Source organism: Pleurodeles waltl, chromosome 7 (genome assembly GCF_031143425.1).
Source record: "Pleurodeles waltl isolate 20211129_DDA chromosome 7, aPleWal1.hap1.20221129, whole genome shotgun sequence".
In the NCBI taxonomy this organism is placed as follows: Eukaryota; Metazoa; Chordata; class Amphibia; order Caudata; family Salamandridae; genus Pleurodeles; species Pleurodeles waltl.
In genome coordinates this window covers 395,703,981-395,727,457 of record NC_090446.1, presented here as the reverse complement: position 1 = coordinate 395,727,457, position 23,477 = coordinate 395,703,981, and the positions used below count along the sequence as shown (strand labels likewise).

General features: G+C 40.9%; 2 protein-coding genes across 12 annotated transcripts in view; both read left to right on the top strand.

Moving 5' to 3' along the window:
- The window catches only part of RBM12 (RNA binding motif protein 12), a 56,166-nt gene extending 42,058 nt beyond the window's left edge, over positions 1-14,108 (top strand). For both annotated transcript variants that reach the window (XM_069243854.1, XM_069243855.1), the window contains exon 2: positions 8,310-14,108. In XM_069243854.1, coding sequence (XP_069099955.1) covers positions 8,335-12,300 — 3,966 coding nt within the window. In that variant the 5' untranslated portion in view covers positions 8,310-8,334 and the 3' untranslated portion in view covers positions 12,301-14,108. The remainder of the gene's footprint in view (positions 1-8,309) is intronic.
- The window catches only part of CPNE1 (copine 1), a 797,848-nt gene that overhangs the window by 81,858 nt on the left and 692,513 nt on the right, over positions 1-23,477 (top strand). The gene's annotated exons all lie outside the window — the stretch shown is intronic.

Here is a 23,477-nt window from a genome sequence, read left to right as displayed (position 1 = left end):
GACACATCTCTAAATAAATATTCAGAGTTAAATTGCTCAGAACATAATGAACATCGTAATTACATGCACTGGATTTTTCAAATGTTGTGCACAAAAAATGCTCAGTCATACAGGTAGTGCAGCTAAAGATGAGCTACATTTAAGAGTTTTTCATTGTCATTCTGCCCTAAGTTGTCTGCTTTCACCTGTTGACACCGGCCGAGAAACTGCAGGCATTGTTGTTTTACACTCTTAGGCCTTGCTTTTCATGTTTTGCAATCCACGTGTAATGTAAAGCGTAAATGAAAATGCATTCATCTGCACGTACGTAGACACTTTTGGTCACCAGTCTTCATTAATTGGGCTGTTCAATTTGACAGTATTCTCAGCCCTCTACAGCATACACCAAGGTATCCCCTTACATCAACCGCTGACTGTTGAATTGTGAATGATGACATTTTGCTTGGCAACATTCACCTATGCGTAAAAAGAAACTCACTTTAGTGCCTGGCCTGGACCACTGCTTTACAATGCTTATGCTGTTATCTTCCATTTATACGTTTTATTGCAAAGAACTGGCTGCCATATTTAGGCTCTGTGTTCCTTTTTTTTATCACCAGCTTGACAATGATGGATCTTTTGGCTTCGCCAGTGCTTGTTCTTAGTATAGCAAGATGTTGTAACATCCGCACCAGAGTAGTTTATCAGAGAGTTATTAGTAAAGACAATTGTTTAGCCAAACCGCAAGAAGATAAGTTCTTAGCTAAGATATTACTAGTTAGAACTAACTCATGAAGTGCTCTCCTAATAGTCCAGTGAAATGATTTTTGTTTCTCTTCTAGCTTTGGACGCCATTAGTGTGCACCCTTTACGTGAGGGTTTGTTGTCCTGAAGAGGAAAGCCTAAAAGGTGTCAAACACAACTTTACATTTCTGGGACTTAATGCTTCATGCATCTATCTAGCATCACGAGAGTTTGTTGGAGAATTGTGTGTATCATGAGCTTAGGGCCAATGTGGCTTTCAAGATATCTCCTCTGTAGCACAAGAAGTCTTCAGTATCCATGTGGCGAGGCAAAACCAGAACCATGTTTTACGTCCCTTCACAACTTAAACAAGGCCACAACCACTTGAGTGAGACACCATTAAATTGGTTAGCCCCACAGAATGTTCTACTCCTCATCCTGGAACCATGTATCTATCCAGCCTCTTTAACCAACAATCAATGGCGAAGTAAATTGGCCTCACCTATTCGACAGATAATCACTTTGCCTATGTCTTTTGGACATGTTGTACATCAGTGTGGCTGCTGTTCAGCATGGCTAAAAGTTAGTGGAGTGGCATTGAGTAGAGTGATCTAGGGTAGAGTGGTGGGGAGTAGTACAATTGTAAGTGTAACACTACAGCATCCAAAATCACAGCTTGCGTGAAAGCAACATAAATAAGGAGCTGTATGCTTGTATTAAAAGTAAGAACGCACATTGCAATTCCATTAATAATACTGAAACACTTAAATTTTTTTTAATAAAAAGTGGTTCAAAAAAGAGGAGCAAGAACACATGTACTTGGTTCACCCTCCAGGGAGGAGCTAATACAAGAAAAGGAGTGAAGGTTATGGGAGCTAAGTTGGCTAAAAATGGCAAATGAGTGACGACCAAAACAATACAGTATGCTGTGTAGGTTGTAAGCCCAATAAGTCTTGCAGCACAGCCCATGCACTGTGTAGATGAGACCGTCACAGCAGATAGGCTGAGCAGACAACATTTTTGAAGACAGATTTTAGGGTTTGTATGGACACGTCCTTAATTTGGGTTTTGAGCTAGCTAGCTGGAATGCCTCAAATATAGATCTGATTATCACAGCACCAGACAGTAAATGAGGAGTATTGACCGTATAGCTATAAAACGGGTTACTGGAGAATGGCCTTTTCTCACTGATCTCAGTAGGTGGCGAAATATTGTGCAAGTTGCATTTTAAGGCTGCCATGCATCTACAGCATGGGCAAGGTTTGTTTGATAGGTACTTCAGTTTATCAGTATTGCAACACATTTGTTTTCTGTGTTGATGGTAGGCTTTACTTTAGATGATGAGGCATTGTGTGATTCCGGACTTTCTGAACTTTGAGCTTACCCTTGACGGTGAATTTATCTAGTATGGCATGTAACCTGACCTTTATATTAATTGACAATACGGAGGCAAGGCGCAAGGCTGATACATTTTTCCTGATAAATGCCAGAAATATCTGTGCACACTTATAATTATTAAGACTTGTGATTACTCCCCTTATTTGGCAGTGATATTTTCCTCCCAGTTCTCAAGTCTGGGTGTAATTCTAGATTCAGTTGCAGACCTTCGATTCTTATGTTAAGATAATATTCTATGCAACAGTCAGTATTGAAGAGAATGAGTTGGTGCGTGTTGCTTAAAGGAGTGCTTGGACTGAGCCATTAAGGTACACTGCTAGTTTCCTTTCATAAATAACCTATACACTTGCTGTAAAATAAAAATACAATTTGGGGCCCTTTTAAAATGTGGGTAAGGCTTCCAGCAGGTTTTGAGACCAGGGAGAACTCTAGTGTGGAAATCCAGTGTTACTGGTAAGTAACTTCTCCCTCTCCGGTGCGGACATCGGTGTGTAATAAAGCTGAATCCAATTATCTCAGAACAAGCTTGTACACTGCTGTTCATCAGGCTTGTTCAATCTTAGATGATTTTAATTTCTCGTGTTTCAGCAAGCGCTATGCCTTGGTAGCCTTCTGCTGTCCATTAGTTCTGCTCTTGGTGCTCACGAGGATGAGGCTTTCTGCTGTGCCCATTTCCACACAGGGAGGAACCTTGACCCTGTGTTCATGGGAGCACCAGTAGCACAGATTCCCCTTCAAAATCTGTAGTTTGCCTTGTCAAAAATCCTTTAGAGAGGCTTTGATCAGTGCTTCAGATTCACAGGCCTCATTTGCAGTTCACAGATCCTTTTGTATTTGGGTGACATCTGGGAAATGTGTGGCTTAAGGTTAAGGGATAACAGCCAGGTTTGCCTAAGTGAAGGAGATCTATTTTTAAAATGTTTTTATTGATCATTTTGTTAAGCAGAAATGTGTTTAAATATTTTGCTCCCTATACAGTTAGAAGATATATTGCTGGACCAACAGTTTGACACTGGTCATTGTAACGAGGATAGGTTTCTGTATCACTGCTCAGGGCAGTTTTGTGTCAATGTGTGAAGCAGTTAAGTTGGTGTGTCAGTGTGGTAAAAGGCAGCATGTTAAACTTGTAACTCTACAAACAAGAAGCTTCTAATGGTCCAGTCGCCTGCATGTTGAGTGTCTACTGATCGAGTATCTCATAGATATGATTAAGATGTGGTTTCGGAGTTAGTCCTCAGTCTGGCAGGGGGTACCTTTTTAGTCTGCTCAAAATTGCTCAGGTAGGTTGGGTTAGGACACAGCATTCCCGCATTGATCCTGTCTCCGGGGGTCGACTAAGGGGTAGTAAGCGCTATATAAATACGATTACAATACAATACAATACAATGACCCACCAGTTTTGTTAAGGGTGTTAGCACCTCCATCCACTGTTCTACCATCGGGGTTTGTTGGAGGTCTCTGGCCTCCTCTGCCGTAAGGGCTGCTCCCTCAAGATTTACCCATGTTTCCACCATTGCCTTCCACCTTATGTGTGCGCTGCCCTTCGAAGACTTCCACTGTTGTGCTATATCCTTGTGGGTCATGCTGAGGACAAGGCCCACAACCTGTTCCCTGTCTTCTGCTCCTGCCGTCGGTGTATTGACCAAGTAGGCAAACTGAAGCCATGTACATATCTCACCTACCAAGAGTTCATTCAAAGTCCGCCACAACCTGAGGCAAACTTGGGTGTGTAAAGTGTGCAGGAGAACATTGAGATTTCTTCCTTTGTCATCCGTACTCTTTATTGGAAAGGTGTTACAACTGTACTCTTTAAAGTGTTCTTTCTAAACAAGTGGAGGGTAATTGGTGCATACCCACTGGATGCCCTTTATGCACTAGAGTTCAGTGCTAGACCTTAATGTGTGCCTAGAACAGGAGTATATACTGATTCAATAAAGAAACTATATTTTTTTTCAAACAAGAACCCTAGGGTGTCAGACTGAAAAATGAGTAGGACTGGGTGATTAATTCTACTTCGCTTGTGGAGTTTGCGACGTTTAGCCCTCCGTGCTCCATACAGAATGCAGAGTTCTGAAAAACTATGTGGAGTGGCACAGAGTTTTTCCTCTTTGTCGCCTCGCAGTGTTAGGTTGGCGAGCGTGAAAAATAACACACTAGACCACCTCCCAGCAGGATTTCTCAGTGCGGGCGGTCTCGGCAGGTCGCTAGTGCTCACATTGAGGAAGCTGCCATTAGAGTAGAAAAACTACTGGAGCAGCAGATAGCACAGTCCTCGTGCTCTGCCCTGTTCATACTGATTTAGCAGTGCGGGGCAAACTCCCAGCGCTAAAAATCAGCATGAGCTGCTTGACTTAGCCCACTCTTCTGCTCCCTGAACTCCACGGAACGTGGTGGAGTTTTATTGACACTCCATGGAGTTCCACCCAGGCCTGAAATTGAGCTTGACTTACTTTTCAGACCAACACCTTTCAAAGTGTCCCAAATTTTTTAATTTGTGCGGAGAACAGTGCTCTGCATTGGAATATCAATTTGCACTGGACTGATTTTGCTGTTCTGTGCCCTTCCCATGTTCATTTTAAAGGATAATTATTTAATTAATGTTTTGAATACTATTTTCATTTCATCGTACTAGGATTCACATACAATTTAAAGTATTTTTTTTTTTTTTCTAAAAAATTATTTTCAGGCCATGACATGCTCTGAATTAGCTATATTTTTTAGTTTATTGTTCCCTAGGTCACTGTTTCCAAGTAACATACAGGATTAACGGTGTGCTAGTAACCTTTGCCCCTTAATTATTTTGGAGAGGCTAACATCGACATACTTCAGAATTACTTGACACCCGGATTCCTCCACTGTAGACAAGTGATAAATTAACGTTCAGAATTTAACATTTGTACTGGGTTTTAAAGTGCCAGTGCGCCTAAATTTGAGGTGCCCGTTTATAAAATCAGGGATGCCTGTAATTGGGTTTGGTAAATACCAGGTTCTCTATCAGGCACGTATGCTCCACCAAGTAAATCGATCATGTCCTGATCTTCCTGAATTGGTGCACCGTACTTTACTATGTTTTTTTTATTTTATATTTTCATTTTACGATGGAGCCAAGAAAATACTGTCAATAACGTGAGAGATGTACATTCGCCACATTGCCTATTTAGATATTTTATCTAGTTGACCTGCTCAATGAAATGTCCTCATAAATACTACATGTATGTACAGTAATTGAGATATCACAAGGGTAGCCGTTTAGAAATTGCACATTTTGCCTCCTTCATAGATTAAAATTTTAGAGTTGAGAACTTTTATTGAAAGTGTAGTCTACTCATGATAGACTTCTAAATCCCGTAAACCGCTTGTTGTCTGTTGGCCATTTGATTGGAACTGTATCATCTACTGAGATTTGAATTTAGCCTGTCTTAATCTCCACTGATGCAGCTGGTGTATGCTTTCTTTTACTAACGAATGAATGCCTTTTGTACCGTTTGCCTTCAGATCCTAGTGCTGGACGCTGTTTGACGCCTCGGTGGTTGCCACCTGCTTTTAGGGATAAATTTGTATTCTTTCGGTTTACGGATGGTGTCGTCCTAAAACCACAGTTTTAATTCACTGAATGGATTTTTTCATTCCTTCTGGTTTCCCGACCGTATATTATCTCCAGCACATCTGGAACCATTTTTCTGGCGCTTCTAGTATTCCTTCTGCGAGCTCAGGAACTCTGCCATGTGGGATTGGATTTCTTTTATGAGCATTTCAAGGAGGACTACCATCTTCTTGCTCCATATAAGTAAAATGCGGCTTGCCTTCAGACGCCTATATCTGCACTTGAGCCTCCTGTGGAGCACGTGTGTTGGACCCGACAAAAGAGCTGGAGCTAAACTTGTCCTCCATGTAACTATGCAAGTTGTTTTTGGTTAGCCACCTTTCTCATAACCTTATTCATAATATTTCCTGGAACGTTAGAGGACCAAAGCTGAGGTACATACATCCTTTCATAATGTCCCCTTTTTGCAGTCATTCCTTTGGTGCTGTTAGAACACTTCGCAATACCTTCTGTCTAGATACTGTATATGAGCGAGCAGAAAATAAAACTGACATGTCCTATTACGCACCACATGCCATAGCTGCTGTACTAGGCGGATGCATCATAAAGTATAGTAACGTTCCCATTGTCATTTACAGTATCTGTTCTGACGATTGGGCGTGGTGATTGTTGACATCTAGGGGTTTTCTTCTACTATCCTCTGAGAATGTGACCCGGATGTTATGCACTGACATTACTGTGAAGAGGATGCCACAGTATTGCCTTATTTCAGTGGCCGCATTCTAGCCATGTTTGTTTCACTGCACCCTACACTGCCAGTACATTGTGGTTCAGCTGAATCTCTGCCTGGAATGCCTTTTGACCGTAGAATGTATACCGAAAAACACATTCTGTTACGTTCATTCCCAGTGCTGGTACTGCTTGTATATTATTGGTGTGTACCAAATGTTTTTAGATAGTCATAAAAATAGAACAGTGTGTTTAATTTGTCAACTGCAGTGTCCGTAGTGAAAAGATCAAGCGACAGGCTGAGGTCGCAGGGAATCTGACTTCATCTGCTGTCCTTTGAGTTTGAAAAATAAATTGTGGCCTTGGTCAATGTTAATATTTTTAGGAGAACCTAGACACTCTTTACAAGTAAACTCATCTCTGTTTGGAGGGAAGAATAGTTCAGCATGGTTTCTAGAAGTCTCAGATTTCTAAGAACCATATCGTATTTCCCCCATGACTAATGAATTGGGAAGGTTAGTCTACATAACCTAGGGCCTACCTAGTTCAGTTGAGAGCTGTGATGCGAACATGTTTTGTTCAGTTTGTGGAAATATTATGTTTCTTACGTGAGTAGAGAAACCTTTTACGAAAGCAGTGTACTTTTTAATGTACCTGAGAAAAATAGTTGTTTCAAACTCAAATACTCAAAAATATGATCTCATACTTCACTATGTGAAACCTTTTCTGGACTGTCCTGTAAAACGCCTTTTGATCACTTAAATCATTTACTCTATTTTTCCTTTTAAGCTGCATTTTTCGGAGCATTCTCAAAAGACAACTGAACTTTGGATAGCAATATAAATACAGTCTTAACGAAGAAGCATTTGCATGGCTGCCAGATATTTTTAGGTGTTGAAAAAAGACAGGATAACCTAGGGAGCTCCAAAGCACTTAAATTCGCTAATGGTGTTTTTCTCGAGTTGATAAGTGGACATTCATTTATTTCTTATCTGGGGAACAACCTGCATTACCTTTTTAAATTGAACATCTGAGGCCATTATCTGAGCGAAAATATGCACATTGCTTTTGAAACTCACGTGTTTATTGTAATTGATAAAATGTCTTGTACCAAAACAGCCTCGAAACTTTGAAGACTGTATTCTAAGAAAATCAATGTCATTTCAAATGCAGTTTTAGATTTTGAATAACTTACCCAAAACCCCTAGTACGTAACCATTTACTTTAGTCTTGTTTTCTACATGCCTGGGTGCTTCTTTTGGGAGCATTTCTGCTTTAACTACCTGTGTTTTGTGCTCGATCAGTCTTGTATTCTAGTTCAACTCTAATTGTATTAAAAGGCCGTCTCAAGATTTCTTTATCTGATAGAGCTAATGTTCACTATACGTCCTGGAAGTTGGTGTTTAGTCATTGCTGACAACCTTGCTAAACAGCTGCTTATTCCTCTTTTCTATCTCCCATTGTTGGCACATATGGGATAGAGGTACATTTTGATTTATTTTGAAATATTCAATATTTCTCCAGAAAGTGTGCAATAGAGTTCAAGAAATATGGATGTTGTTGCCGTTTAGAAGCTGGTGTAAAATGATTGCTTAATTTGTTCATTTTTGTGCTACGTGAAAGATCTTTTAAAGTAAAAACAAGCGTTAAATGTTACACCGAGAAGTAAAATTGAACAAATGTTTTCCATCTAGGAAGCAAAGCATTCATACTGGCATGCCACACCACATGCCAATCTCTTTTTTAAAGGATGAATAATGTACTTTAAAAATACTGTGTAATAATTGGTGTCAAAATAAATGTGTGTAGTAACAGGTTCTGATTTGTAATGTTTTGGATGTCTTAAAGTGTTTGGGTTTTTACATGGTATTCAGAATGGTAGTCTGACATAGACGTTGCCTTTTTTCGTCTGCAGGTGTGTGTTGTTGATTCAGCTCAACATGGCTGTGGTCATCCGTTTGCAAGGTCTGCCAATTGTGGCGGGGACCATGGACATCCGCCACTTCTTCTCCGGATTGACAATACCAGATGGGGGAGTGCATATTGTGGGGGGTGAACAGGGTGAGGCTTTCATCGTTTTTGCCACCGATGAAGATGCAAGGCTTGGTATGATGCGCACTGGTGGTAACATTAAAGGCTCAAAAGTATCATTATTGCTTAGCAGTAAAACTGAGATGCAGAATATGATTGAACTTAGCCGTAGACGTTTTGAAACTGCAAACTTGGATATTCCTCCAGCAAATTCTAACCGGTCAGGTCCTCCTCCTAGTTCTGCTATGAGCGGTAGACCAAACATCTCTACTACTGCCCCTACCTTTAATAGTCCTGCTCCAAGCATAGTCACTGCAGCTACATCTGTGCATGAAAGTAGCAAGAATGTACCCACATTTTCTACAGCTAGCATGGGAACTGTCCCTCCAAATCTTGGGCCAACGTTTTGCAGCCCAACATTCAGCACAACTATGCCTAGCACAGCAACTCCAATGAACACAGTGCCACCTCCACCCATTCCTCCTATGTCTTCTATGCCCACACTTCCAACAATGCCTTCTATTCCATCAATGTCTGTTCCGCCACCGGTAACAACTTTACCTCCTGTCCCCCCTGTCCCTCCAATACCTCCAGTTGCACCTGTTCCCCCAATGGCACCCATTCCACCCCTGTCTGCAATGCCCCCCATGAACCCACCACCAGTTCCTCCAATTCCTACTGGGATGAATGGCTCAGGAACTATGATGAGCATGAACAGTAATCTAAACCCAATGTTTTTGGGCCAAATGAATCCTGCAACCCCAATGCAAGGGCCAGTGAATCCTACAACCCCGCTGCAGATGAACTCCCAGAACACTATAAAACCCCCTCTGGCGAATCCTGATGACTTCTATGTGTGCCTTCATGGGCTGCCTTTTCCCCCACTTGAATCAGATGTGAAAGAGTTTTTCCATGGGCTTCGTGTAGATTCTGTAGTTATGGTTAAAGATCATGTGGGCCGACCTACTGGCAGTGGACTTGTTAAGTTCTTTACACCACAAGATGCATTTGAAGCTTTGAAGAGAAACCGTTTGATGTTGGGTCAACGTTTTGTTGAAGTCAGCCCTGCTACAGAAAGGCAGTGGGTAGCTGCCGGAGGCCATATTTTCTTAAAGCAACCCATCGGACATTCTGGGCACACGCTCCCTCCTCCACAGGTGTTATCAAGGTCAAAATCTCCCAGTGGACAGAGGCGATCCCGATCACGATCCCCACATGAACAGAGCTATTGTGTTTATTTGAAAGGCCTCCCTTTTGATATTGAGAAAAAAAAAATTGCTGATTTCTTCAAAACTATAGATATCATAGAAGAAAGTATCTACATTGCTTGTGGGCCCAATGGTAAAGCAACTGGTGAAGGTTTTGCAGAATTCAGGAATGAGGCAGATCATAAGGCAGCATTGAATCGCCATAAGCAGTACATGGGAAGTCGATTTATACAAGTTCACCCTATAACTAAAAAGAGTATGCTAGAAAAAATTGATCTAATTCAAAAGAGACAGCAGAATGCCAGTTATAATGATCATAAAGATGTTTTTTTAACTATGGATCTGGGCAGAAAAGTTCCTAAAATACATGCACATCTCTGGAATCTTCCTTTCAATGTCAATAAAACTGATATTCACCAGTTTTTGAATTTAGAAGGAATTGTTGTGGAAGAAAAGTTGATTCAGATACTTGTTGATAGCAATGGGCAAGGTTTAGGACAAGCACTAATTAAACTCAAGTCTGACGAAGATGCCCACAAGGCTGAACGATTACATCGTAAAAAAATGAATGGGAGAGATGTATTTTTGCATTTAATAAGTTTAGAAGAAAAACAAGAAATCGAGATGAACCCTCCAGTGCAAGGAAAGAAAGGGCTTAAGGTGCTGCTGCCTATATATCCTCCATTAACTGATGTCCACAGTGGTGGTGGAGATGATCGCTCTTTCTCAAGTGGTAACTCAAAAGATGCACACAGTGGTCCTCCTTTTAACTTTCCTGGAAATTTTAGTAGTTCATCAAACCCTTATGGTCCACCTCACCTGCCCCCTGGAATTGGTAGTGGCTTTAATGAAACCAGGCCATTAATGTCTGCTATTGTAAGTAGTAGTTTATCAACTTCAGGAATAGACACCAAAGGCTTTGGAAGTGGTCCAAGTTCAGCTACTGGTTCATCTAACTTTGGTCCATCGTTTGGTAGTGGGCCCTCAACTTTTGTGAGTGGGTCTTTGAAATTTGGAAGTGGATCTTCTAATTTGCCTTCAAAGTTTGGAAATGTGTCTTCTAATGTCCTTTCAAACTTTGGTAATGTGACTTCGAATTTTGGAGGTGGTCCTCCAAATACATCAAAGTTTGGAAGTGGACCCCCAAATACACCCTCTAATTTTGGAAGTGGTCCCTCAAATGTGGCATCTAACTTTGGTGGGCCTCCAAACGCACCCTCCAACTTTGGAGGTGGGCCTTCAAATTCAGGCTCTAACTTTGGAACAGGCCCACCCAATGCTCCCTCAAACTTTGTTGGTGGTCCTCCAAATCCACCCTCTAACTTTAGTGGTGCCCCCCCAAATACTTCCTCTAACTTTAGTGGTGGGCCTCCCACAACACCCTCTAATTTTGGAGGGGGACCCCCAACTGCACAGTCTAACTTTAGTGGTGGGCCACCAAATGCAGCATCAAACTTTAGTGGTGGGCCCCCTAATGTGCCATCAAATTTTGGGGGTGGGCTGCCAAATGCACCCTCTAACTTCAGTGGTGGGCCCCCAAATGCAACTTCCAACTTTGGAAGCGGGCCGCCCAATGTGCCCTCGAACTTTGGAAGCGGGCCCCCAAATGTGTCCTCCAACTTTGGAAGCGGGCCTCCTAATGCTCCCAACAACTTTGGAAGCGGGCCCCCGAATGCACCTTCAAACTTTGCAAGTGGGCCTCCTAATGCGGCCTCTGGCTTTGGAAGTGGCCCTCCGAATGCACCTTCAAATTTTACAGGTGGCCCCCCAAATGCACCCTCCAACTTTGGAAGCGGGCCACCGAATACACCCTCCAACTTTGGAAGCGGGCCACCCAACGTACCATCCAGCTTTGGTAGTGCCCCCCCAAATGCACCATCCAACTTTGGAGGTGCGCCTCCCAGTGCACCCTCCAACTTTGGAAGCGGGCCTCCTAATACACCCTCCAACTTTGCAAGTGGTCCCTCAAATGTTCCTTCTGGTTTTGGAAGTGCACCTTCAAGCACTCAGTCTAATTTTGGAAGTGGACCCTCAAATGCACCCTCCAACTTTGGAAGTGGATCTTCAAATGCACCATCTACTTTTGGTAGAGGGCCTTCAAATGCATCTTCTAATTTCGGAAGTGGGCCCTCAAATGCTTCTTCAAACTTTGGAAGTGGACCCTCAAATTTATCCTCAAATTTCGGAAGTGGCCCTTCAAATTTCGGAAGTGGACCTCCAAATTTCGGAAGTGGGCCTCCGAATTTTGGAAATGGGCCTGGTAGCTTAAATGCACCTCCAAGTTTGAGCAGTGGACCACCGAGTTTGAGCGGTGGACCACCGAGTTTGAGCAGTGGTCCTGCACTCTTGAATGCACCTCCAAGTTTTGGCCCAGGGAGTCAGCATGTTAGTGGGCCTCCAGGCTTTGGGGCAGCATCTGGAAAACCAGGCCCAACTGTCATTAAAGTACAAAATATGCCATTTACTGTTTCAGTGGATGAAATTTTAGATTTTTTTTATGGTTATCAGCTAATCCCAGGCTCTGTATGTTTAAAATATAGCGAGAAAGGCATGGCTACTGGTGAGGCAATGGTTGCATTTGAATCTCGTGATGAAGCTATGTCAGCAGTAGTAGATCTCAATGACCGGCCCATTGGTTCGAGAAAGGTAAAACTTGTTTTAGGGTAACTCTTGTTTGTTTGTAGCCAAATTGAAATCTTATTCCACCAAAACTGGTTTTCTTAATCAAACCTGTATATAATTAAAATTTGTTTGCTGAATGATTTAAAAGTATAAGAAATAGCTGCAAAACTGAGGCTGAAGTCAACATACAGATGATGATCTGTAAAGTGAGAGCAGAGGTTTTTGTGTAGTTCAGCGTGCAATACAAATTGACACCATGAGAATATATCATGGGATTGATTGACAGTAAACATGCTCTGAAAGTTATATCATACTTCTGTCCTGATGGTGTTATTTTCAGGCTATTGTAATCCAAGCTTCTACTTTATTTTTGCGAAAAATTTTGATTCAGTTTTCAAAGTCATTTTCATTTGATAAAAACGTTTTTATGTCTGTTATACGTACTTATCATTTTGTTCTTTTAAACCTTTTGCTGTACAGGATTATAACTGCAATGTCTTCATTTGTACTTTGAAAACATGTTTTATGTGAAATTCAACTGTGTGAAGGATCTTTTTTGGCATAATTTATCTTGTCACAAATATATTTGTTTAGCAAATGTATGTTTTTGTCAGTAAGTGAATGTGCACAGTTTGTGAACCGGGCTCATTTTGAAAGTGACTGTGAAACTGTGCTTACTCTGTCTCACTTTCGCCTGCATTGTGTGTAACTGTATATAACGAGCAATCTCGTCTAATTTTGTTGCAATAGAACTTCATTGCCTGTGGCATTCTGCTATCCTTTTCTACCCTACTGTTCACAGAAGGCACTTGTGTATTTGGCTAAAAGCTGCTTTTTAAGACTACCCTGTTTTTTGTTGTTTTTTTTATAAAGTTTTTGCAGTTTTTTTAAAAAATAATTGCTCATTAAATTAGTCAGCAACCTGGTCCAGTTTCCTCATTGCTAATAACGTTTGAGCTACACTGTACATAACTTTGTGATCTGTATTGCCATAGTGATGAGTGGTGGGAAGCATGAGCTGCTAGTTTCATGGGTGAGATTGCCAGTGACAGTTCTGCAAAATTTCAGCTGCTAGGTTTGTAGCCAGATTGTACCTTTATCTACACACAGACATCGCTTGCACTTTTTCTGGAGAAGATTTCCCATGTTTTTTTGTGTGGTGTAATTTTTAAGCAAATTTGTGTTTGGAAAATTATTTCCATCTTTGTGTTATTTGAAGAAGTACTTTCTTGGCACTCTGTAGTACCTTGAAGTTGTAATGCTAAAAAAATTTCAAAACTTTAAACATATTATCCAAATGCTTTTATGTAATTCTTAAGTATTTGCTTCTGCATGAAATCTCTGGCTTCCTTCAAACTGGAAAATCTGATATTGCAAATACCAAAATCACTTCTCTGGATTTCTATACCCTTTGCAATGTTTTTTTTTTTTTTTTTTTGGACATAGTTGGGCACAAAGAAACACTCAACCAATGAAACAAGCAGCAAGAGCTTCTCATCCCAATGGGAAATGTGTGTACAAATGCGATCCATAGTTTATCACAGTGCAGGAAAATATCCTTTTTTGGAAGGACTTTACAGGATGCATTGTGTTCGCTGTTGAATTGCTCATATTTTTGTAGATTAAGAGCATGAAATATGCGACATTTAGAAATGTGGTGATTGTATATATTGTTAAATGAAACCTTCTGTAAATAAACATTTCTCACAGGAACTAAGTTTTGAAACCTTAGACCTCCTTTTCTGTGTTGTGTGAAATATTTTTTTACTTGTTTTTCTCCTTGTTTTTTTTTTTAGCAGGCCTTTCAGTAACTTGGAGTCATGTCATAATTAAAGATGGAAGTGCTGATTAAACAGTTTCCTAATTACCTTGTATTCATTAACAGTACATATGCTATACTGCATATTCCATCTTTGTTTAGAACCGTGGAAACGACCTTGCAAATACCTGGATGAAACTAAATAGTTTCCAAGTTTTTGCTACAGCCACTTGTTATTTTTTTGTGTAGCTGAACTCCTTGCTTCAAAACACCTGTTGTGCATTTAGCTATCCTCCTTTTTAAACCCAATGCCGCATCTTCCCACTCAGACCTTATTCAGCTGTCTGTATTTGTGTAAAAGTTCATCCATCCATTGTCTGCAGCCTTGTAGTATTTATTTTTGTATTCTTGACCATTTTCCACAGCAGCCATTTAGGAATCTGAAAGGCTTGCTGATTATTTAATAGACTGCTACTTATGCGATTTGTCTTGTGGTTTGTTTCATTTGAATGAATAACTGAGTGTTCTATACTAGTTATTGAAATAAGAACACTAGAAAACATTTGCTCCATTGCCATTATTTGGTTTTAATGCACTGACAACACATTCCCCTTGACATCTTTGGCAGGCAGGCCTAGTTATGTACTTGGGCTTACTGTGACCTAGTTCATTGCTTTATATCTTACAAGTATAAGATGTTTTCCCTTTAGAGTTAAACGCTGTGGTGATTTGTCTACAGCAACCTGTTGGAACATTGCACCTACTGAATATCATTTTGTTAAAATCCACAAACTTTTTGAAAAAAGAATATAATTATGAATGCGTTGAATAATAATCTTTCTTATGTGACCCGATGCTGGTTCATGAAACTTTGCCATTCTAGATAGCATTTTAACTAAACTTGCAATACTCTTTTGAAATGCAGTCCACTTTATGTTCACTTCATTTGTGCGCTGTGGTAAAACTTAATTTTGCTATGATTTGTTTATTATCTTGGAGTATCTTTCATTTTAGACATGACATAACGAAGCGGTGCTTAATTAATCTAGAAAAATACTACATGATGTAAGGAGTGAAACTAACAGTTTTTTTTTTTACACAAAGATAAATTAGTGCCCAATGCGAACAATATTGTTACTATAAACGCTAGAAACATTGCTGTGGATTCTAAACAGACTAAGATGTTTCAAAGCAACTTGGGGCTTTTTTATTCATACATTATACTATCTGGTATTATACTTTATCCACGTAGTCTGTGAGCAAAAGTGATTTGCATCCATCCTCCTTTGTCCAAACACTGTGGTAGAAGAGTAGAAATTGTGTGGGTAATTCTTATATGTTTGAATCTGGAGTAAAATATATACTGGATTGTTTTACCTCTGTGTTATGTATATACATTCTTTTTTTACTCAGTTTGGAAAACATTGTTAAATAAACCTGTCACATAAAGCAACTGTAATTGGCTGATTATTTGAATTATTCAGTGAAATATTGTCTAATTTTTTTTAAAGTTTGCTTTCTGGGCGCTAGACGTTTTGCATGTACCCAAGCCTGATGTACATGCGGTGGTAGCCTAATACTAGTGAAGTAGAAGTGTTGCTGGCATTGCGATTAGAATTGCCAGCGACCTGCATTAAAAGTGAAAATTAACTTCTACATGATGAGTTTAATGGCATCTGATCTTCTCTTTGGTGCACCATTAGAAAGCGTTTAAGTCCTTACATGAGTTATTTCAGGAAGAAATGCATTGCTTGCTCATGTTTTATCAAGTTTCTCTAAATGTTATTACCTCCTAACAATTTATTATATGAAGAGGAGACAATGGCCGCATCCCTTACTGTCCCTCTGTAAACCTGGTGCACATCGCCCTTTGCTTGTCTTAACAAAATTACCATGTGCCTCCTTCTGCAATGTTACGTGTGATTGTTCCATGTTTATTGACTACCTGTAGGTTGCTTCGCCGTAGACCAAACAAAAATGTGGAGGTCTTTTGGTTTGTATGCTGGTATGTTGTATGTTTTTGTGTGAGACATACGGTAGCCAAAGTAACTGCATGTGTCTGTGTCTATCATTTTCTGTACTGATTACTAAAGACATTTTAGCGAAATTATTAGCACAGTTTAAGTGCCTGTGTTGCATTAAATTATTTGCAGTGTGTTGCGCTTTCCTTAATCATGTAGATGTTTTTACTTGAAATAGTTGTTTAGTTTGAAATTGCAGTTTTATTTTTTTTAAAGTGCTTAATTTATTTTACAACTTGTCAGACATGCACTGTTCAATTAAAAAATATTCATATGTTGGGACGTGTGTACAGTATCCTTCTCCACCTTGCAAGTAGCATTGCGTGTTGCTTCAAGAAAAACTGTGTGGGGAGAAAAAAAAACGTGATCCTTCCAACGTGGCTTTGTTCTCAAGTATACCCTTTAAAATCATGCTGTGTTTAACCACACTCTGATAGTGTTTAAAATTGATAATAAAACCTTTCATTAGCATGGGGACAGAATTAAAGGCACAACACTGTCCCCCGACCCCAGTAACCTATGCCTTCTTCAGACTTTTAGTCTGACCTAAACATCTTTACTTAGAATAATCTCATGTAATCAGACACATTAATAAATAAAGCACATGCATACATGTACAGAGTTGCTTTTGGTGAGCCCTTTTCATACGTTGGTTAGTTCTTTGATTATTTGTTTCCACCAATCAGCGCATAAAGCAAGGGGGCAACAGGTCACCCCTCATCAGATAATGCCTCTTGCACCTCCTAGTAGCATCATTTTGCCTGATAACGTGCACATCTACCTAAACAAACACTTGCAATGCAATAGGTCTCATTTGTGAGAGTTAGAGCTATTGGTGCTGTAAATGAGTGGATGTATGCCTGGTGCCACAGCAAGCCTCCCAGGCCTGTCACTGCAGGAGCGCGAACACAACAAGGCCGCCATCTTGGAAGTGTTTTTGCCTCATTCCTACAGACTGGCTGTGATACCCTAGAGGTGCAACCCTGTCTAGTCTGTTCACCTAAAGATTTATAGCACCAAGCAAGCCACAAAGAGGCACCTTTTGTGGCATTTAATCTAGAGAATGAGAAGGGGGGAGGGAGTCAATAGAGTTAAGAGCAAAGAAAAGGGGGGGCAGCCACTTTGAAGGAATTATTCCTCTACATTGCCAATACAGACCTATCTTTTAAAAACGGGCTCTATACAAAGGGAATAAAAGAAGAGGCAGCTTAACCGAACAGGAGGCTTCAAGTGTGCGCAGATTGGTGAAACATAACTTTGGTGGTAAATGGCCAACAGGGTAGGTTCCAGAGGTGCGACATCTTTGACCTTGGGTCAGTGTTGTAAATGTAAATACAGAAGGGCTTGTACCTTGTATTCACTTAAAGCAGTGCCTTGGGTTAATAGTCTCATGATAGCCCTCTGCTCAGGACTGGGCTCTCTAGAACAGATGCGTGTACCTGAATCTCCTGGGCCTTGACAATACCTTTTTGGTGCGTACATTTGTATACTGGCTGAGGGTTTTGAAGTGAGAATTATCTCTGTTGGGGTGGCTACTCAAAATTTGAAGTCTTGGCCTTGCCATCTGGACCACTCAGAGTAGAGTGGGAAGCCTGGGTTTGGACAATAGTGTTTTTCGCCTAGACCAGTGGTGCCCAGTGAAGGACCTACAGGGCTGGCTCACTGGCATTTTTTCACAATATGAAAAGGATTCAAATGTAAGGTTTTTTGGGGGGTGGAATCTAAGGTAGGTCCAGAACCATGTAAGAGTTTCTTGATACCCACATAAGACCTTAAGTAAAAATAATTTATATGGAAATTATTTGCACAGTGGTTACCCTGCAAACCTGGCATGGATCTTGCCCGTTACTTGTCTTATACAAAACAGACTACAGTCACAACAACACATTTGGTTTACATGAGTACAAGCAGGGGGTGGTCCTGGTGGCCACAGTTTGTGAAACAACGGTTCTCATGTTTACAACATCTCCTGCCATTGGAGTCTGTACTGTCCAGGATTGACTTTGAGATGTAGTCCTTGTTATGTGTACCCATACAAACAAACACATGTATATTCCTATAAACACAGGGAGGTGTGGTGAAGCACTGAGAGGAACACCAGTAGAAGCAGGGGTGAGAAAAGGGCCACTTGATAGTCTCAAAGATATTTTATTGACGTTGATTTTCGATGTACTTGGTAATGAGCGCAATCAGAAATAATGTATATTGTTTACATCAAATGATGCATGGGAACTTACTGGAGTGGCCTGGGGTTGGACGAGAGGAGAGCAGGTTAAACATTACTGAACTGTGACAGACAATGCGTGGATCATTATACACAGAAGCCCAGAGAGTAATGGAGAAGTGCTCTGCGCCTGTGACAGCTACTGGAAGGGTATTCGAGGAGGGGGCTCTTCAAACAGCAGTGCTATTCGAACGCTGTTTTAAACAGTGCCAGCGGAAGTGGCATCTGCAAAGTTGCAGTAGCTGTGAGGGGACTGTCAAAGCCATGACAGTGAATTCTGAGGTGAGAAAGTGATGGAGTTTGCGCCACTTTTGAGCCCTATGATACACTATTTCTCTCACTGTGGCACCCTTGTGTAAGCTTCTTTGTGCTACAGGGTTCGGAAAAGGGCTGCTTCTACTAACTGAAGTCTATTTGAAAGAGGCCCAATTTACATCCACGGCTAGATTATTATTATTTTTTTTTTTTTTTACACTATCAAGCTTGAGGCAATGAAGTGCTTGGGTCTTTTTCACCATTTTAGAGGTGACGCCTTTTGCCATCTTCTTGCCTAGAACTAACCTATGTGCTTGGTTGGTGAGGTTATCAAGAGCACGTGGTATCGCCTAGTGTTAAGCTTTACTCAAGTCAGTTGGTCAATGCACCCACTGCAGAGGTCTTCACAGAACAAGAATGTCACAGATTACAATCCTCACATAGCCTTTTCACCTCTTCATCTCTGCACGGTCAATGCAAATGAATTATAGCAATGTTAAGAATGGCACCTGCTTTGCAGCGCTATGAAATGGAACCTGTATTACCTAGCACTATATAAAAAAAAAGTTATTCCCAGACTGCCCCAAAACGCACCAGACAGACCCGAGGGGAGAGGATGTGGCGTAAGATCCATAGGTTCGGACTTTGGAGCTGGGGAACACGATTCGAATCTTGGCACTGGCTCAACATCGCGTGATTCTAAACAAATCACATAATCCCCTTGCTACCAGAAATTAATGTGTTCTTGTGTAATGTAACAGGTGCTCATGTAAAGTGATCTAATACCTTCTTGTTGAGTTGGCACTACATAAAACTGCAAAAAAACCAGACATTACAAAGAAACAGCAAGATGCCCGAAAATGAGGAAGAAACAACATACCGCCATGACCATGAAGTGGCGGGGGAAAAGAAAAAAATGGGGGGGGGGGGGGTGTATGGAGGAAGCGGCCAAAGTGGCACAGAAGTAAACAAGCGTCAACGGGAGGAGGGTGATTAGGTGTCGGGACAAGCAAGAATACAGCTTGGGGAAGTGTGAATTAAGTGCTATGGATGAAGCAGTAGGGTGTGTACAGTGCCCCCTGAGCTCAGCATTGTAAGCACATTGACTCACAGGAGCAGGAAACTAAGAGAAAAAAAAATACTACAAAGACCAAACACATACAACAGCGTAATTATACAGTAGTTAGTCTTTGCTCCCAAAGAGAAAAAGTAGGGACAAAGAGGCATGACTGACCACAAGCAAGGATTTTTCAATGACACTGAAACAAATGAAATTGCTTTAGGCCTACAGAAGTACGTATACTAAAAGTATACAAGAGGCAGTACGCTTACGCTCAACCTAAAAAAGTGCATTTTAGTGCTACAGCTAATGGGCAAAGTCTTTACTTTGCTAATGTTTTTTTCTTGAAATATTTATTTGTTTTAGTCACACTTGTGTTTTTAAACATGCCTTCGGGTTACTGTCATTCAAAGCCAGTGGAACCTGTTTCACCACTAAAAATCCTATTTTCCTTTGATGTGCATAAAAACAAGAGGGTTTCTATACCTGTTCTAAGCCTTATGCAAAGCACTCATGTTATATTAAATTTAAACGCAATGATTAACATCTTTGTGGCGAGCATAAGGCTATGTGTAAGTGGGCGCACATTTGTTTAGTCTATTTGTGGCAAATGCTTCCAGTAAAAAATACGTAAATATTCATTGCACCAGCTTGCTAGACAAGTCCTATTGGTTTTGCCAATACCTGTTTTAGCTTGATTTTATCCTAGGGCGATAATTTACAATAGACTTCGGAGTTTTACAGCAATTCCCCGGATTAAGGACTGGGTAGAACAACTCTACCGACCCCCTGTTATGGTCTTCGTGGCTGTCTTTACTGCAGTGTTCTTTTCAGACCGCTTTACAGGTTTTTAAACTTGTTTGGACTTTGGACGACATAATCAGAACTGGATCTTCATTTATTTAAAAAAGAAAAATACAATAAAGAAGCACATGATGTCTGTTGTGCCTTTTACGCAGTAAAAGAAGTAATAATCAATTACTAGTCCATCACCAAAGTCTATCATAACCTAACAAGCTCTTTTCTTCCTCAGCATGGCCGATTACATTATTATTTTCAGACTTTCTCCCGCCCACTGACCAAAATGCATCGGAAGCTTTGAGGCCTTTTATTCTCAAGTGGACCAGGCATGGCTTGCTTCAGTAGCTCTGCTAGAGCACTTATTTTCATAAAAATAATTTATTAAAAGAAGCACCGGGTCCCAGTCCTTGCTGCACATGTGAGCCTTCTAGCTGGTTAATGTTGCTTATCAAAAGACCCAGACACATCTGCTCTTTGCTGTACTTTGTGTCCCCCTCCTTCTCAGAGTGCAGATCCCAAGGATCCAAAGATGTCTTATTTTGAGAGAGGCAGATCTTTCTGGCATTTGTGCATGGGTTCTGTTTATTCTTTTGTGCGTGTACCAGTTTTGTCATAGGCCATTTAACCTTCACACTGGAGTTGATCCCTATGAAGGGCCATCTAGTCCATTCCAGAGAAGTGATACACTGGCTCAGTCTAAGAGCTTGGAGAGCAAAAAGAGGTAGACAGGATTGTCATAGCCTTTCAGTCATTAAGGATCACAGTTTAGCATGTCATGTATTCTGTGTAAAGGTAGCTACTGCTAGGACTGATCTACTACTGTTCATAGCCAATTGTATAGAAATTGGGCGACGTGTACTGTTTTCCAGTGAAAAATGGCAGTTGCATGACAGATTTCGAATTGTGCTTAAGGCCATGAAATTTCATTGACTAGGTACAAAGTCTTGATTATTTGAGACTGCCACTTCCCTCTAAACAGATTGGAATTTAGCCTTAGAAGTGTAACTATTTGCTGAGAGCTACAATGCTATTTTACCATGCTTGGAAAGTAAATTAAGGCTGTTCTGTCCATCTGTTGCTTGGGTCCTTGGTTGAAGATGACTTTTTTTGGGCTATTCTCCCTCTGAGGGTCATGTACTACTCACTGTATATAATTGAATGTCTGCTCTTGTCTTCATATGACTTCCAGGGATGTATGTCATCTGAAATCTTCATCAAGGAGGAAAGAATGATGAGTCCTCATCAATCTACTACGCTGCACAAGACCAGCTTGACTAATTTTATGTCTGAATAACCAAACCTAGGCCATTTGAGACCCTTTTCCCTCCTTCTGCTGCTGGCTCACCTAAGGTTTTGAAGTCTTCAGTGCATGAAAACCAAGGAAATGAAAAGAGTATCTTTCATGCCACTAGTCCAACCCCTTAAGTTTTGGCTAAACGGGCATGGGAGAAGTCTCATTAGTTTTTTTTTTACAACATTTTTAAGTAATATTTGCTTGAGCTGAACGCAGTTTCTTTTTTAAAATGAGTCTCTAAAATATACTGGTGCTGGACTATTACTCCTTTGTGTACACAGTAAAATAAACATGTACACAAGTGATCCCCAACCTTTTGACTTCTATGGACCCTCACTTTTTCGTTACTGGAACTCGGAGACCCCACACTGAATTATTATTGGAATCTGGGGATGCCCCCACCCCACTGAATCATTTCTGGAAGCCAGGGACACAGGCCTAAACACTTTGTCGATTTGTACCACTAAACAACACACATAAAATAGAGACACATTTAATCAAACACATACACCAACATGTTATTTAATTTGCAAACAAATAGAAAAAACAATAGGAAGGTTGAAGCTTTTCTAACTATTGAAGCCACACATCGTCCATACTATTTTGCTTGTTGAACCTGCACTGCTCCCATAAATCTATCTGAGGATGATTTTTAAGCCTGCAATTTCAAATTCCTTGAATTTATAGTACATTTTAAAATGTACATTTGTACATTTAGCCACTATATATATATATATATATATATATATATATATATATATATATATATATATATATATATATATATATATATATATATATATGTTCGATGGCATGTGTAGCTGCAGATACACATGCTGTGCACATCCCGCCATCTAGTGTTGGGCTCGGAGTGTTACAAGTTGTTTTTCTTCGAAGAAGTCTTTTTCGAGTCACGAGATCGAGGGACTCCTCCCCTTTCGGCTCCATTGCACATGGGCGTCGACCCCATCTTAGATTGTTTTCTTTCCGCCATCGGGTTCGGACGTGTTCCTTTTCGCTCCGCGGTTCGGAAAGTTAGTTCAAATTTTGGAAAATTCGACGGTATTGTTTGCGTTCGGTATCTGGTTAGTTACAACAGATCGACACCGAATTTTGAAGAGCTCCAGTGGCCCTTTGGGGTTTTCGATTCCCCGGCGGGGCGTGGTCGGCCCGACCACGTTCATCTTAAAGGCTAATTGAACGGACCCCATTCCGCTTCTGCCCCGAATGTCACAACAAGTATCCTTATACAGATCAGCATTTGGGCTGTAATTTGTGTTTGTCTCCAGAACACAAAGAGGATACCTGTGAGGCCTGTCTAGCGTTTCTGTCGAGGAAAACGTTAAGAGACCGAAGAGCAAGAAGACTACAAATGGCGTCGGCGCCGACAGGACAACGACATTTGGAGGAAGAAGAAGAAATCTTCTCCATTGCGGACTCTAACGAGGTCGATCCCAAACAGATGCCGAAAACTGTGAGTAAGACGTCACAACACAACTCACGAAAAACTGTTAAAAGCCCAGGGGACGCCACCGCCAGCAGGCCATGGCTTAACCTGAAAAATAGGTGACCGAGCATCGGCACCGAAAAAGGGCATGCATGTGTCGAAGTCATCCGACTCCGGTCGAGATACCGGCACAGAGCAGACTCGATACCGAGACACCTGGTCGGAGCAATCTCGACACCGAGTGGGCGGCACCGAAATGAGTCTGCATCGAGAGATCAGTACGCCGAAAATTAAAAAAGTGTCTTCGGAGCCGAAAAAGACTGCCGAAAAAGTTTCCATACCGAAACATCCGGCCTCGGAA